The 17790-nt window shown below is 39.2% G+C and overlaps 1 protein-coding gene across 1 annotated transcript in view; it reads right to left on the bottom strand.

Moving 5' to 3' along the window:
• Window positions 1-249: 249 nt before the first annotated feature.
• Window positions 250-17790, bottom strand: part of LOC308649827 (obscurin-like) — a 520968-nt gene continuing 503427 nt past the window's right edge. The window contains exon 2 of the mRNA XM_081295667.1: window positions 250-1281. Within this exon, the coding sequence (XP_081151793.1) occupies window positions 262-1068 (807 nt within the window). The 5' untranslated portion in view covers window positions 1069-1281 and the 3' untranslated portion in view covers window positions 250-261. The remainder of the gene's footprint in view (window positions 1282-17790) is intronic.

Genomic DNA, 17790 nt, shown 5'->3' with positions numbered 1-17790 from the left:
CCTCCCTGCAGGTGTCTCCAGGATGGCCTCACATGCCCAGTAAGGCAGGTTCAGGTCAGCAGAGGTGCCCCCAGGACTCAGGTAGAGCTGTGGGTGCAGTTGGGAGGTAGGGGCAACAGCACCAGAGGGGGGGGCCCAGCAGGACCCTGAGCACGAAAGGGTGAGTGATCCTAAGGGGCAGGGATGTGCCAGGGGATAGGACGAGGAGGTTACCTTCCGGCCTGCCCTTCAGGATCCGGGAGATGTGAGCCATGGAAGCCTTCACCCTCTGGCGCAGCCCAAGTTCCAGGGGTTCCTCCAGTGGCAGACACTTCCCAGGGAACTGGAATAGGCCACGGGAGGGGGACCACTTGCGCTTTCTGCTGGCCGCAGCCTCCCCCAGCAGTGCCTCCAGGTCCACCGGCTCCTCTGTGATCTCCAGGCCAGCTCGAAGGCCCAGCTCCCCTGGCCAGGGCCACGCAGCCTCAGGGAACTCTGCCAGCTCCTCCCCAGCCTCAGCCTCAGGAGAGGGCGGCTCTGGCTGCTCCCAGGGCTTGGGGGGACCCTCCTGAAGATCATGAACTCGAATGGGAGATACTTGATGTCATACAGGTCAGAGAGGTTGAGGTAGGCAGGATCCACCTCTGAAATGTCTGAGGACACAGTGTCGGCAGCCTCTGTATCCCCTGACAGGTCCCAGATCTGCACCAGGGACACCTGCCCATCTTGCTCCCACGAGGTCAGCTCTGGGAAAGCCCTCAGGGTAGCCCCTCTGGTCTCAGGCACTGGCCTCAAGTCGGCCTGGGGTTGAGGGCTTCCCACTGCAGCCTCGTCCTGCTCCTTGGAGGACTGGGATACGGCCCAGGCCATCCTGGCCCACAAGGGACCCTGTCCTAGCATGCCCCCTGCATCCCCACCAAAGGCAAAGGTACCATAGCCCGCCACCCCCGCATAGCCCCCACGGTACCCCAGGGAGAACTTCCGGGTGGTGGCCTGCTCCTGAGGCCTTGGTAAGGGGGGTGTTGGGTCAGGGGAATGGTCAGCCTCCTGAGACAGGCTGCCAGTGTCCAGAGAAGGGCTGGACTCCATGCCTGTGGGGCAGGTTGGTTCCAGGGAGCAGGAGGAGCTGGTCCAAGGCCCCCCAGGTCGAGAGATGCTGCCAGGCTCCTTCTCAGAGCCTGGCAGGGGGCTTGTTTGGGCTGGGCAGGGGGGCTCCAGAAGTATCTCCTTGACAGACCCTGGAGGCAAACAGCCATGAGTTTGTGGTGACAGTGGGCCACAGCCCTTTTGGGGGGCAGAACCCTGCTCAGGGTGACAAGAAGGAGCCTCCTGCCCCAGCCTGGATGACCCCGCTTGCTGAGCAGGCCCTGAGTCTCTAGCAGGTGATAGAGACAGATTGGGCCCTTTCAGGGGCTTCTGGTCTCTCCCACCAGCCTCCCCTGTGGAGGCTGTGGGAGGGCACTGTCCTTCACTGCAGGCCTCACTCAAGGGGCTGATGGCACTTGGAGGGTCTTGGTCCAGGGAGTGGCTACGGCTGGGGGCCTCACGGGCACTGGTGCTGGGCAGGCGCTGGGCAGGCGCAGGGCTGTCTCAAAGGAGGGTGTCTTGGTTATCAGCGCGGCCTCCTCCTCCGGCACGCGATGTTCCATCAGCGGCTCACGCAGACCAGGCAGGGCCCTGGCGAAGTACCCACCCTTGAGCAGGTGCCGCCTCCCGGCCGCGTGTCGGTGGCCTCCAGGGGCCAGGGCGCCTCGCTCAGGGCCCTCGCCTGCCTGCTCGTAGAACAGGCTGCTGATGACACTGTGCCGGGGGACGCAGCCGGGGGCTGCCAGGGGCCCTGCGCCTTGCTGTGAGGCTGGTGGGGCCTCCACCTCCTCCGGCAGGCTGGCCGAGGGCCGCAGGAAGCCCCGTGGGTGCAGCAGCGGGGAATGGGTCACTGGCGAGGATGGCAGCGACTTGGCCCTGGCAAACGGGGCGAGCTCATTGTCCGAGGAGGAGGAGCTGGAGGAGCCACTGGCTTCTGCGCGCAGGTGCCGGGCCACTCCCAAGGAGGGGCTGTGGGGTGGGCCCCACATTCAGGGTACATGAAGCCAACGTGGGGCATGGGGAGCACCAGTCAGACGCACTAACGCACTGCGAACTACTTCTGTGCAGTGGGTTTCCTGAGGCCTAGAAGTTTCAGGAAGATGGTGGAGAAGCACGTGTCTTCACGTAGCTGAGGACTCACCTTCCGAAGGCTGCCTGGCCTGCTCTGCTCCTGGCCAAGAAGCTTTGTCGCCCTCTGGGATGAAGTCCCTTCCGGCTTTCCACTTTGCAGTTCCTGGTGAGGATGTGAGGCTTCCCACAAAGGCAGCCTGGCGCTCACCACTGTGCTCCTGTTGGACATTGTGGATCCCAGTGGAGAGCCTCAGGTAGGGAGGGCACCAGTGTGTCCAGCAGTTTGTGGGGTGCAGCACTGGCTGGAGCGGCGTCATGGGACCAGAGCTGGGTAAGTAATGCATGGGGAAGAGGCAAAGTGTGTCTCTCTCCCTGTAAGGAGGTTCCTGGATGCGCCGACCCTGCTGAGTCCTGTTTGGGATAGGAACCTTGCGGGATAGTTCTTAGGGAACCAGGAGCAGGGTGGGGTAGGAGGTGGGAGGGGTAGGAGTTGGGTGAGGTAGGAGCTCCGTGGGGTAGGAGCTGGGTGGGATAGTGCAGGGGAGGGGATGCCCTGTGCTGTCCCTAAGAGGCAGTGACTGAAGGGGTGACGAGGCTTGTGGGGGAAGGGTCCTGGCTGGAGATCTTAAGGGACCTGAGCTGGGTGGGGTAGTGTCTGGGGAGGAGGCGCACTGTGCCTGTTGCCACTAGGCATTACCCGGTAACATTCCTGGGCAAAGCCCCACCCTCAACACACAGGCGAGTGCATGAAGCACACAAGCTTGGGCGGGCATATTGCAAACTGTTTCTGTGCTCTGAGTTTCCAGGCATCCAGAAGTGGCCAGTAGACAGTGGAGAAGCATGTTCTTCAAGTACCTGAGATCCTTCCTGCTGAACCTGGGAGCAGAGCCTAGGTAGGGAGACCTCCAGTGTCCTCAGCAATGTGTGGCGTATGGCCCTGGCTGGAGAGGTGTTGGGGGACCAGACTGGATGGGGTAGGTGCTAGGTGTGGTAGTGTGTGAGGCGGAGGCACGCTGTTTCTATAAAGTGGTGCCTGGAGAGGAAGCTCATGCTGAGGCCTTTGGGGGCACCGCCCTGGCTGAAGAGGCTTCAGGGGAACGGAGCTGGGTGAGGTAGTTGGTGAGGAGGGGGCACACTGTGTTTGTACCTGTGAGGAGATGCCTGGAGGGGGCGCTCTTGCTGAGGCCTGTGGGAACAAGGCCCTCACTGAAGAGGTGTTAGGGCACCAGGAACTGGATGGGGTAGTACATGGGGGAGGGTACTTGCTGTGCCTGTCGCTGCAATGCAATGCCTAGAGTGGGTGCTTGTGCTGAGGCCTGTGGGGGTGCAGTCCTGGCTGGAGAGTTATTGGGAGACCAGAGCTGAATGGGGTGGAGCTTGGTGGGGTAGGAACTTTTGTGGGGAGAGGTGCACTGTGCCTGTTCTTGCTAGGGGGTAGCTGGAGGGGGCAGTCTTCCTGAGGCTTGTAGGGGCACAACCCTGGCTGGAGAGGTCTTAGGGGACCAGAGCTGGGTGAGGTAGTACCTTGGGAGGGCTGAACTGTTTCTGTAACTGTGAGGTAGGGCCTGGGAACATCCCTGCACATAGCCCCGCCCTCGACACACATGTGCATGCAGTTTGCACACATTCACTGATTCATGCAGGGACTTATCCCAACCCGCATCTGTACAGTGGATTTCTGGGCAGCCTAAAAGTGTACTGCAGATTGTGGAGAATCTGGGGCCTTCAAATCACAGAGATCCTTTCTACTGATGGCTGCCTGGGCTGCTCCAGTCTTGCCCCTAGACTATGTCACCCTCTGGGAAGGTGTCCTTGCCGTCCTTTCTCATTCATGGGTGAGGATGTTGGGCCTCCCACAGGGGCAGCATGGCCCTCACCACCACCTCCTGTTGGTCTTTGTGGACTTATGAGGACAGTCTCAGGTAGGGAGGACTCCAGTGTCCCCAGTGGCATGTGGCATATGGCTCTGGGAGGAGAGGTTTTAGAGGACCGGAGCTGGGTGGTGAAGGAGTTCGGTGGGTAATGTGTGGTGATGGGGCACACCGTGCCTGTCTCTGGGAGGCAGTTACTTGAGGGGATGCCTGGGGGGGGGGGGCGCAGCCCTGGCTGGAGAGGCATTGGGGACTGGAGCTGGATGAGTTAGAGCTGGGTGGGGTAGTGTGTGTGGAGGGGGCATGCTGTGCTGGCCCCTCTGAGGTGGTTCCTTGAGAGGGGCCTCTTTCTGAGGCCTGTGGGGGTTGGACCCTTGCAGGAGAGGTGTCCTGGGACCAGAGGCTAGGTGGGGTAGTATGTGGGGAGGGGGCACTCAGTGCCTGTGGCTGCAAGATGATGACTGGAGCAGACACACGTCTGAGGCCTCTGGGGGCGCAACCCTGGCTGGAGAGGTGCAGAGGGACTGGCAGGTAGGTGGGGTAGTGGGTGCCTGCTGAGAGGGAGTGCCTGGAGGGGGCACTAGTGCTAAGGCCTGTTGAGGTGGGGAAGTGGGGCATAGGAGTTAGTGTGCTGTTCCTGGGTGCTCTTGGCAGGAGCTGAGTGGGTGTGGCAGAGGTTGCAGGGCAGTGGGGCAGAGGCACATGAGTGCTGTTCCTGGGTGCTCCTGGAGGCAGCTGAGTTTGTGTGGTGGAGGTTTTCGGGCCGGTACCTGGCTTCAGTATTGGGACCTTGTTGGGGGAGTAAGTGTGAAGGGAAACTTTGGTTGGGGGCTGGCCTGAATGGGAGGATGTTAAAGGGAGAAAGCAGAACACCTGGTTTAAATGGGAGTACACATGTATCATTTTTAAAGCGGTGTGTACGATGTATCATTTTAAAAGCTGTGTTCTCAACTTTATCTGCCAGTGTTTTCTTTTGTTTGTCCCCCCAAAAGAGTAAATTGCAAGTTTTTAGTATAAGTCTATTCTGTACATTCTGTACATATAATTTATGTGTTTTTCTTGTACCTTATATTTTATTACAATTAGGTGATTTGTAATGATTCATTGTTTATATATCAATGACTTTCATATTTTAAATCAATCATTTTTATGGAAACCATTTTTGGAAGTCCTCATTTACTTTGCTTTTTAGTTCACTATTTCCCAGTAAGTACAATTACTCATCCATTGGCATTTCCCTTTTTGCTGTGCAAAGGGTATATTCATTCTGAAATACTTTGATGTGTATTTTGTCCAGTGTGTGTTACTCAAGCTTCATGGAAATTTAATTATCAGTTGTTTTTGTCTTAAAATGGGAGATAAACTGTAGTTGAAATGGTCAGGTTTTTAAGGCATTTGTCTTCTGGTGACATTTTGCTCTGTTGAGACATGCATTTTGTAAGTACATGTCTTTATAGTAGCACACATATTTCATGTCAATATTTTTGTTCATAGAACCAGTTTTAGTAAAAAAAGGTTTTCTATTTTTTCAATTCATCATTTTATATGTTTGAGCCTCTGTTCATGTTCTATAGGTGGGAATGTATTATGATCACCATCTGATAAAAGAAGCTGGTAGCAAAGTTAGGGTTAATTTTTATTTTTACCACAAGGTCATTTGTCTTAACGAGGTTTTACTTAGGGGTTTTACAAGTTAGCATCAAAGTAGGCAATTAAGAATATTAACATTAACCAGCACTATTATAATTAATTCTTTTTTACTTTTGGGATTTCACAGTGGGATTGAGAATATATGAGGAGTATCATTTCTTAGAAGTATTTTTAAGTGTAGCAGATGCAACCAAGCTTACATATTTCCATTAAAATATGTAGCCCTGAATTCCTGGGCTGGGGTTGTGGCTACACCTCAACATATATTTGTGTGTGTGTGTGTGTGTGTGTGTGTGTGTATGCTTTGAAATCCTGTCACTTTTGATTTTCAATTATGTAGAATACCTGAGTGTTGATTATATTTGTATAAGTTCATTTCATAGTTTTTGCTATTTAGAATACCTCAAAATGCAAATGAGGGCTCTCATGAGGAAACTAAATGTGTAAAGTTTGGTTTCCCACAGCAGTTCTGTGACGTATCCCAGGGCCTCCAAGCCCCGGCTAGTGGTTTGGTTTAGAATGATGATGGTATAAATGGAGAAAAGGGATGCATACTTGATTGTTTTATTTGTTCATATGAGTTATAATTGAGAATAAAATGTATTTTGACATACATAAATGGAGTATAACTTCTCATTCTTTTGGTTGTACATGATGTAGATTCACACTGGTCATGTTATAATATATGTATATAGGTTAATAATGTCTAATTCATTCCACTAGTCTTCCTACCCTCTTACCCTCCTCCACCCCCTTCACTCCCCTTGCCTTATCGAAATCACCTGTATTCTTCCCTAGAGGGCATCCTCCTATCTCAGTCTCCAAACTCATGGACATTACAGGTGTGCACCACAGTGCCTGGCTTTTCTTCTCATTTATTCTGACGTTCCAGGCAATATTTCTTCTCTCAAAGATTTGTATTGTTTAACACCTCAAAAGTACATATTAGTATGTACAATGTAATTACTTTGATTCCTGGGTAATATCTATCTCAACTTTTATCATTTTTATTGTAAATATATTTTAAATATCCTCCTTTCTATCTAGTTTCAGTTATTCAATGCTGTATTCACCCGCCTCTGCCATAGAACACAAGAACTTATTCATCCTAACAGTAATGGTGTTCTGGTTGACCAATCTCTCTCCATCCTCCCACCCTCTACACTCTTCCCAGCTTCTGGTAACAACTATTCTCTCAACATCTATGAGATTGACTTTTGTAGAATTCACATATAAGTGGAATCAGGTAATATTTCTTTTTCTGTGCCTGGATTATTTTATTTAACTTAATGTCCTCCATGTTTATCTCTGTTGTTGCGTATGACAGGACTTCTTTTAATTCTGTGGTCAAATAATATTTCTTTGTATATATCACATTTTCTTTATCCATTTGTCAGTTCATGGGCACATCTGTTGTTTTCATTTCCTGGCTATTATGAACATTGCTGCAATCAGTAGGGTAGTGCAGGTGTTTCTTTGCCATGCTCATTTCATTCCTTTTTGTATACCCCCAATAGTGGAATTTCAAGATTATGTGGTAGCTCTATTTTTAGTTTTTGGAGGACTCTCCATACTTTCTTCTATAATAACTGAACTAACTACATTCCAACCATCACACTCTTCAAAAATGGTTTTTGTGTCTTGCCTACCACATTTATCCCAATATTTCCCTAATATTATGGCTTTCCAAGTATGAAAATATCTACCTAGCCAAACAGTTATCTCACTGTCCTCAATACTGTCATGTAAATAAAAAGTTTTTACAACTGTTTCTCAAACACACAATGACAGTTTCTGTCTGGAACTTTACTAGATTTTTATGCATCAATATCTTTGACTTTCTCAATAATTTACATAGTTTATTCCAGTATACTTAATTTTAAGTGTTTACTGTGTTGTTATAAAATTGATTTGTCATTTTTACTTTACCATATTTGTTAATAGTACCTCAATTTTACCTTTATATCCCAAGGGATTGAATCTAGGGCCTTGTGCATGTGAGGAAAGCACCCTACCAACTGAGCTATATCCCCAGCCACAGACTATATTATAAAAATGGAGAATTTCATAGATACCATTGAATTTATGTATTGAGATGCAAGAATAAATAAAATGGCCACATGAGTCATGAATAAAGAATAATTTGAGATTATTCAAAAATAATATCAATAATGATGATATAAATTAAGATTTACTAATAATTAAAATGTCTATTTTTCTAGCACTTCAGACAAATAATCAACCTAGTCAGCAAGAAAATGAGCACATGCATTATTATCTAGGCAGTATATATATCCATGTAAGGTCTAAAAATATTTGGCTTTTATTTGGTGCAAAAGTTAAGAAAAGTCACACATCACTATTGCTGCATTATTTAAATAAAATTCTTTTTGTTAATCTTTTCTTTTTTGCTGGCATTGTAAGGATTTCTAGTAGATACAATGTATTAATTTATTGAGGTATTCTGCTTAACTTGCATCATAGACTCCTCAAGATTTACATTTAATATGTAAAAATATTTTGACATGCATAATCTATTTTTATTTCATCAACACTTTTTCTTAAGTTATGTATTTATGAACTACATAAACAAAAATATTCTACAAAGGTGATAACAAAATGAAGAGAAGTAAAACAATTCCATTAAACATATAATAATCTATGTTCACCATTGAGCATCAAATTTTTAAATTATCATATCTTGGCACTTTTCCCTTTGTTTCCTAACACAAATTATATTATTCAATACATCTTATACAGAAACCCTTTGTTTCTTATTAATAATGTTTTCCAGCTAAAGCAGAATTTTCTGAATATTTCTCTCTGTGTGTGTATGTTTGTGTGCATAAACGTGTATGACTGTGTGTGTGTGTGTGTGTGTGTGTGTGTGTGTGTAGAGAGAGAGAGAGGGGGGAGAGAGAAGGACAGAAAGACTTTTTATGTTAGGTAAATATATTTGTATGGAAACTCTGGTATAATTTTGCTATAAAATTTGAACTTAAAAATGAAGTATCTGATATAAATAGTTTATAAACAGAAAAATGAAATATCTGATAATACTTTTTCAATTTTCATTTTTCTGTTTATTATGTGCTGGTACATTCTTTATTTTGTAATTGATCTTTTAATATCAGATATTGATCAGATAATATCAGTACACAGTGAGACTAATTATTTGGGAAGATCATCAATATTAAATGCATTTGAGAAGTCCAAAATAACAGCTATGTTTCCATTTTGTTTTTCTTTTATTAGTTTTATCTTAGTTTTTTTCACTGTTTGCAAAGTATAAACTATCACCACCTCCTTTTCTCATATACTATAGCTACCTACATAAATTGTTTAGAAAATTTATAATGTATTCTCCAGTATGTTACATGATCTTTAAAGTTTGAGACAAATGTTTTCAACTCTTTGTATGTTTTTTACATTGTTGTGATTTTTTTCATTTTATTAGAATACATGTAATGGGAGGTAATATCTCTATATTTCAATGTTGAAAATTTTAAAGGTCTTAATCACAGTACTTGTTGTAATACAGAGTTATATACATACCAGAGAATAACATTAATTTGAAAATATAGGACATAATGACAATTAAACAGGAGGATTGCAAGTTCAAGGGCAGCCTCGGCAACTCTGTGAGATCCTTTCTCAAAAATGGTTTCATCTGCTTCACTGAAATAAAATGTTGGGGATCTAGCTCAGTGGTAGTGCATCCCTGGGTTCAATCTCCAGTGTTAGAAAATAAATGAATAAAAATAAATGAAAAAAAGAACCAATTAGTTGATAACAATTTCATGAAATGAATGTGTATTTTATAAGATAACACATTAAAGGTTGTTTTTTTATTTAGGTAGAACAAACAAAAAGATAAGGTTATTTTGTTCTAATCATAATATTTATGACTTATGGGATGTATTTTGATAATTTTAAATTACTGAAAAATTGGTATATTACTTTAGTTATTTATATTTCTTTTTGTTAATAACTAGTTGTCAGCTAGTTATATCTAGTGTATAATGGGCATGATTTGGCCACCATTCTTTGATGATATAAAACATTTAATCATAAATATGGCTTAAGAATCCTAATCTGGAGGCTTACTGAAGCTGGGGTGTGAGTGGCAAATAATGAACTATGAAAATAATAACAAGGACTTTGGAAAATGTTTATTTTTCTCTCTCTTTCTCTGATTGATATGAGTCTATCTATATGTTTATCCATTTATTTCTTAACATGTTTGATTGGAGATTGAAAAGGCAATTTGATATTATTTCTTTTTATATGACAAGGGAGGAAAAAGTCACCTTGTTCTCTACAAAGGACTCCAAGATGGGTGTTCTGTCGTGACAAGTCATCAAGATTTGAACCCTTTGCTATTTTGGAACTGAGGCAATTTACTTTTTTTTTTCTGTTCCTGTTTCTCTATCTAAAATGTAGCAATAAATATAGCAGCTTGTTGATAATTTCCATTAGTTTTAAATAAATGATGTGGAGACAAGCTGCCATGTAGACAGTGCCCAACAAAAATAGCAGCGACTCTTGCCACTGTCATCTATCTTGTGGTCCTTTGTCATCATATCACAATAGTGCTGAAGTATCAGAGAGATTTAATCCCTGACGGTATCATTAATTCTCAGTGATCTAAATAGTGACAGCTAATCTTTCTGGGTTTGGTTTGTCATAAATCAGTTGGTGACGAATGGTTCCTTTTCCACACAGATGTTTGAAAAATTTTATGCATTGTTCATACACTGTTGGGTGACATTCTCGGAACACATTCAACTGCAGCTATTTGAAATGTTATTACTAAGAGCCCCTCCCCCAGTTGTCTTCATGACACCTATCTTCTGTAGCTTTTCCTATTATTTTCACTTACATCAGAAATTTCTTTCTAAAAATATTCACTCTTGTCACATTACTTCAGATGTACCTTTAGGATAAAAATACAAACAAAAAAGCAACTAACATAAATATAATGATAATGAATTCTTTTTGTTAGTTGATAAGCTAAACATATAGAAGTTCTCTAATTTAGTCCTTCCAGTGATTCTTCAATATGGGTGATTGTTTTCCCAATTTTAACTGCTGAAGAGACTGGCAGAAGTAAGATGAATCATGTTTTAGTGGTATCATCTTCTCTTTGTTATTGAGACTTAATGAAGAATCTGTCAGTTATTTTCTCCTTCTTGCAACTTAGAACTTAACATGCTTTTATGCACTGAAAATAAATACTAAAAATAAAAGAAATTCATGTTGCATATCTTTGTTAAGGGAATAGTATACTAAAAATCCTCAGTATCAGCAGTCAGATATAAGGTAAAAATAAAATTTTTTAAAAATATCTGTATCAGTATTTCTGAGAATAATTTGAAAAAGTGATCTAAGGTATTTGAAAAAATGTTACAACACTTCACTGAAATAAATAGCACTGTTATTGTTTTTGAGAAAAAAATAAACACTCAGGATATTTTTAATTAAAAAATAAGTTATAAATTTAAGTTATAAAGGATAATACTTAAATAATTTAAATTTAACAAAAACATTTGTATAGGATGGATAAGTGTGCATCAAGTATAACTATTCATAATAGAGATACCTGGAAAATGAAAAGGAGTAGTTCTACAAAATATTTAACTGTATCATTATACTATAGTAAAGCACTATAGTGTGGACACAAGGTAGCAGGTCTATTATATGAGAATAAAAAAGGATCACTAGAACATTTCTAATTTTTTGAAAATAAATCTAATAAATTAATTGTAGAACTTGAAATTTTTATACTATTAACTTCATTTCTAAAAATCCTGCCAGAAGTTACAGGAAAAAACGTGTGACATCTTATGGATGAGTACATGCATTGTAAGTTAAACAGTAGAACACATTGGTGTTCAAGTTCTTACAGGCATGACATTAAGCACCTTGCAGCAGAACAACAAGCTGTAGGTAAATTCTTCTCCATGACATTGTCACCTGTTTCTTTAGTAGAACTGCATAAGCATCTCAATAAAGTTCAGAATGAATGCACATTTAATTAAGGATGACAGTAATTTTTATGTAGTTTTTTTATCTGCCATCATTAGAAATGTAATTAATATATAATTTTCCTACAATAAATATAACATTAGAATTTCAACTATTTTGCAGAAATATTATTCCAGTCTCATCACAGTGAAAACTTTAGTAAACTTTGTATTATCCTTAAAACATTTTAAAAATATTATGCTAATTCAATATTAATAAGAGATCAGTCTAGTTTATATTTTTCCCTAAAAATGGCATTTTAAAACAAAAGTGCATATTTATACCTACTTCCATCTTATTTTAAGATGTGCATCTATAAGAAAAAGTGGATTTTTGTGAAAAGGAATAAAAAATACTTTTTTGTTAGCTTACAATGTATACTATGCAATTTTCAAAGAACACTGTGAATTATGTACACATTAAATACATATAATCATATATGTAAATATTTTAGTGTATATATATACATACACACAATATAAAGCAATGTTTTGATGTTCTAGAACAGAAGTATCTAGGGAGTTCTTTCAGATTTCCTTATACTAAATTCTAAGTTGCCAAGCTAAAATGGATGTATTTCTCTCAATACAGCATAAACTAATAGAAATAAAGAAAACTATGATTTCTAAATTAATTTAAAAACTACCTGTTGTGTTACAAAATGGCAAGGTTGGGGCTGGGATTGTGGCTCAGCGGTAGAGTGCTCACCTAGCATGGGCAGGACCCGGGTTCGATCCTCAGCACCACATAAAAATAAAGGCATTGTGTTGTGTCCATCTACACCTAATAAAATAAATATTTTTAAAAAATAGCAAGGTACTAAAATTAGAATTCAAATTCATATCTGTATATATTTTCAAATATTTGAGCTCTTTTCATTTTTGCACATGAGTCCAAAATAACAATGAAAATACCTAAATCCACACCGTACTAGCCAAAATTTTCACAATATCTAATTACATACTTATTCTATCCAGATTCCATGGTAACTCTTGGCAATAACTAAAAGTGTTTCTAGTAGTAGTAGTAATAGTAGGTAAATGTTATTTTTTTAAAATCCAAAATTATTTTTTCAGTTTGTAATTTCTTTATGATTTATTTATTATTTCTACCCATGTGGGGTTAAGAGTTATGTGACAGAGCAGCCCTGAATGGAGCTATGTAAGTTTCCTGGAAGTTACGTAACAAAATACCACAAACTGTGTAGCTAACAAAAGACATTTATTCTCTCAAAATTCTAGCTGTCAGAATCTGAAATCAAGGTGTGAGCAAGGCTGTGCTCCTTCTGAGACTATGGATAAAATCCATCTGTTCCTCTTCCTAGCTTTGGTGATAACCATTAATCCTCTTCAATTTTTGTCAGCTTGAAGCTGCCTCACTCCAATCTGCTTCTGTTCTCACAGGTCCCTCCATTCCCATTATCTTATATATAAGTCCTTCAAGCATATTGTTTCAGGGGCAACATTAATTCCCTCATGTTTACTGCAAGTAATAAAAACATAATGGATTTTACCATCTTAGCCATTATTATAGACTGACAGATTAATTTTGTTCAAATTATAATTTAAAATAAAGAACTTACAAGAGTGACAGGCTTATTGCGTATTTTATTTTACAGTCCCAAGCTCTATTAATTATCCCATTTTGTAATGCCATTTGAACATTCTTAAGTTAGATATGCAAATAGTTGTTTTGTATTAAAATATGCTGGTATTTTAAATCTATAATTTTCAGTTAGGAATAAATTTTCTTAAATGATACTTAAAAAAAATCAAATAGTAATTCCTTTAAAATAACATCTTAGCCATTTTAGGTGTGTAGTGGAGTAATATTAACAATTCACATTGTTGGAACAACCTAGGTACTCTTCAACAGATGAATTGATTAAGAAAGTATGGTGTATATATACACAATGGAATATTACTCAGTCTCAAGGAGAATGAACATATGGCATTTGCTTGTTAATTGATGGGACTGAAGCTGTCATGCTAAATGATATAAACCAGTCTCAAAAAAACCAAAGGCCAAATGTTCTCTCTGAGATGTGGATGCTAACCCATAACAAGGGAGGGGAAGTATAGGAGTACACTGAATTGGACAAAAGGGAATGAAGGGAGGGGTGGGAAGAAGAAAAAGAGTAGAATGAATTGCACATGATTTTTGAATGTGCATATGAACACATGAGCAATATACCTGCACAAGAATGGGATAAAAATTGGAATGGTTTGCACTCCATATATGCATAATATGTTAAAATACATCCTAGGGTCATGTGTATGTAAAAAGAAACAAATTTAAAAAAGGAGAAATAATTTTATATAGGTTTTGTATTCAAATTAACATATTTTATGCTGTCAGTGATGAGAAATATAATAATATTCTCTGATAAATAAAAAGAATCAGTATTTGCATATTTTCCTTTCCTAGAATGTTTATATGATCATTTGCTTTTTTTGTTATACCATTCTTTTGTTTCCACTTGAAAGACTGCCTGTAGCAATTCCAAAAAGGAAGTCTAGTGGTAATTAACTCACTCAGCTTTTATTTTTTTGCCAAAAAAGTTGTTATTTTTTTGCCAAAAAAGTTGTTATTTTTTCTTAATTTTTAAAGGAAATTATTGCTGGTGCTCTCTTCTCAGTTGTTAAATTGTTTTTAGTTTGTGTGTGTGCATCCTTTTTCTTTGAAAAATTAATACATCATATCTGACCTAAAGTTTTCTTCCAAAAAATCTGCTGGTGTTTTTCTGAAAGCTCCATCTTAGGAGATAAATCACTCTTAACTTCTTGTATTCAAAATTTTTAATTTTCATTTTATTTACTTATTTATTTATTTTCTAGTTGATGATAGACTTTATTTATTTATTTACATATGGTGCTGAGAATTGAACAGACTTTTATTTATTTATTCATATGAGGTGATGGGAATCAAACCCAGTGCCTCACACTTGCCAGGCAACTGTGCTTCTGCTGAGCCACAGCCCCAACCCATCAAAAATCTTTATTTTTAAATTTTGATTGTTACAATTTTCCTCAATATGGGTCCTTTTTGGATTCATCTTAATTATTTTTCTTTGAGTTTCTTGAATTTGGGTATCCAATTTCTTTCTCATAATTGAAAAAAAAAAAGTCTTTTATTTTTTCAAATGAGTTCTACTCACCCTTCTCTTTCTCTTCTTTAGAGATACATGCAAAACACATATTTGTCCTTGTGATGTTGTCTCATAAGTCCCTTAGAGTTTCTTCACATTTAAAATTTTATATTTTTAATTTTCTTTTTGTTTCAATCAATAATTTCAAAAAAATATTTTATTTCAATTATTGTTTTATTTAAATACTGTCATGTTGGCATTTTTACACTTCACATGCATTTTCCTGATTTTGTGTCATTTTTTTAATATTTATTTTTTAGTTGTAGTTGGACACAGTATCTTTATTTTATTTTTTTTATGTGGTGCTGAGGATTGAACCCAGGACTTTGTGTGTGCTAGGTGAGTGCTCCACCAATGAGCCAGAATCCCAGCCCTTTTGTGTAGTTTTCTGCTGTTTCCTCATAACACATGTAGGTATTTTTACAAGGACTATTTTTCATTTCATGAAATTATTCATAGACCTTCAAAGTCTTAGGATTGGTCTTTGTAGAGTTATCTCATTTATTTGATTTATTTGTGTTTCTGTGTTTCTTCACGTGTCTTGTTATTTCTGTTATAATTTTTTGTTTTGTTTTTGCATTTGAAGAAACAGCTACCTCTTCCAGACTTTGTGAATCAGTTTTGTATGGGGGACAAGTTTCACAAATTAGCCAGAAATTTTGGAAGCCCCTTGGATCTTTTATGGGAGTGGTTCTTTTCTGGACTTGAAAAATGATTTCTGAATCAGGTTTGCTGGTTTCTTTAAGAAAGTCTTGTACTCTCTTCCTCCCCCTGGTGTCTCATTGCTGTATGGTAGAATCTGATGCTTAGACAATCCTTTTGAGCTCTCTCTGGTTCTCAGCCCAACTCAGGTACTGAAAGTAAGAAATTTCCTCATATGAGCCTTGAGACAAGTGAGACAAATCATTTCCTCAGACATCTGTCTCTCGCTAAACAACACCTATAATATTGGAAGCATCTCCACCCTTCCTCCTAAGAAAGTAGTCATGAATTATGTTTGTCTTGCTGGGTTGGGCATGGGGTTGATAGCAAGTGAATGGAAATGGCCTTTTTTTTTTTTTTTTTTTTTTTTTTTACCTCTTTAAATACAACTGTGTATTCCTGGAATACCCCAATTTCATAACTGGCTTATGCAATGTTCTTATGGGATCATTGGACCATAATCTTTGTATGTCAATATTTGTGAGGAAGTGAGGTCTGGGGCTTTATATTCTGAAAAATTTCAGACATCACTCAAGGAAAACATTTTTATTTAATAAAAAAGTTGATAGTAGGCTATTCATATTATAATGTGACTTTCATTCAAGTATAATTTCTTAAATGTGAGCTACATTGTAGCATAACATTCATTTTACAGGAAAGCTTCAATATACTTCGGCCACTTTTACTTATGACCATTGAGTAACTACAAATAATAACATTTATGATATTTGTGGTATTGTTTAAATATCCTAAACCTTTTGGGTTTTCAAGTTGCAATATTCTTGTAAAATATGTATTATTTAAATTATTTTTCAATGCTGAATAGCTGAATGTATCCAATTAAAGCCATATGCATTCTCCAAGTTCATAATTCAATTTTCTCAAAAAAGTTTAGTCAAATAGTATTTTTTGTGAGCCCTGAAATAAGGGAATCTAATGAGCACACCTAAGATTTTTATATTTTAAGGTGTTAGATTATAAACCAAATCTGAAATCAAAAAGAGTTTTCCATTTAATTTTTAATATTTGATATTTTTTCTCTCATTGTTTTATTGAAAATATTTTTTCATTCCTTTAATTTGTTCCTCAGAGCCCCTATACATCCTAGATTTTACCTTTTAATACTATCCCGTATTTCATGAAATTCAGCTCCTATTCTCTTAACATCTTTTCTCCATGCCAAGATTATGTATATTGCCTTTATTATGTCAATATCTATTTTTCAAATGATATAGTCTGTTGGTAATGCTTTCCATTAAATTTTTAATTTGGTTTATTGATTCTTCAATTTCAAGAGTTTCCAAATTATCCTTCTTCAAAATCTATATCTCCTTCTTGACATGATCTTTCACTTCTAATATTTTCTCTCTGATTCCAATCTTTACCTCATTTTTTACCTCTTATGTCTTCTTATCTTTGAACTTTCTAAATTTATTCCTTGACATTTCCTACACTGCAGTATCAGTAGAGTCTATTGTTGAATCATTCTGTTTTGGATGTTTTCTTCTCTTGTTTTTTTTTTTTCATATTGTTTATGTATCAACCCATCTATTCAAATGGATCTGAAACAGTGGGGTTTCTACTCTACCAGCTTTTAGTTATCCTGTAATTTTCCAGTGCCTCAGAGATTAAGGGAAGTCAAATAACTGCAAAAACCCATGCATATAACGTATAGGATTAAATTAAGTACTTAGTTCCTATTATGACATGTACGATGTTGATTGACACAATAAACAGAAATTGTAGGGTCAGCAATTTCTATCATTAAAGATAGTAGTTAATCATGAATTATGTCCATCAAAAACTCAAACAATTGGTATTACCTATGACTTCCAGTGTTTTAAATGCTTCTATTGCATTAGTGATGGGGTCTGACATTATACAAACTAACCAGTGGTAAGAGAAGTTAAAAATAGAGATAATTAAGAGTAAAGAAGAATATATTAGGGAGACAAAGATTTGCAATTTCAAAATAGGGCTGATCCAATAACAACCTATTGTTCATTATTTATGAGGGGGAAGAGAAGAAATAAAAGTAAAAGAAAAATTAGAGGAAGAGTGAAAGAGAGAACAATGAGTCTGGCTTCTGTTGGTTTAACATCTATTTATTTATAGATTTTTAAATTACTGCATTATAGACATACACAACATTGAAATTCACCATGCTTTATTCATAGATGTACAAAGAGAGTTTAGTTTGTTTATTCTACTGTTCATCCCTCTGTTTGTCCTCCATGCCTTCCCTGTAACCCCTTC

Source organism: Spermophilus citellus (assembly GCF_964194105.1).
Source record: "Spermophilus citellus genome assembly, chromosome: 1".
Classification (NCBI taxonomy): domain Eukaryota; kingdom Metazoa; phylum Chordata; class Mammalia; order Rodentia; family Sciuridae; genus Spermophilus; species Spermophilus citellus.
The sequence above is the reverse complement of the archived record's forward strand: the minus strand, read 5'-3'. Positions and strand labels throughout refer to the sequence as shown.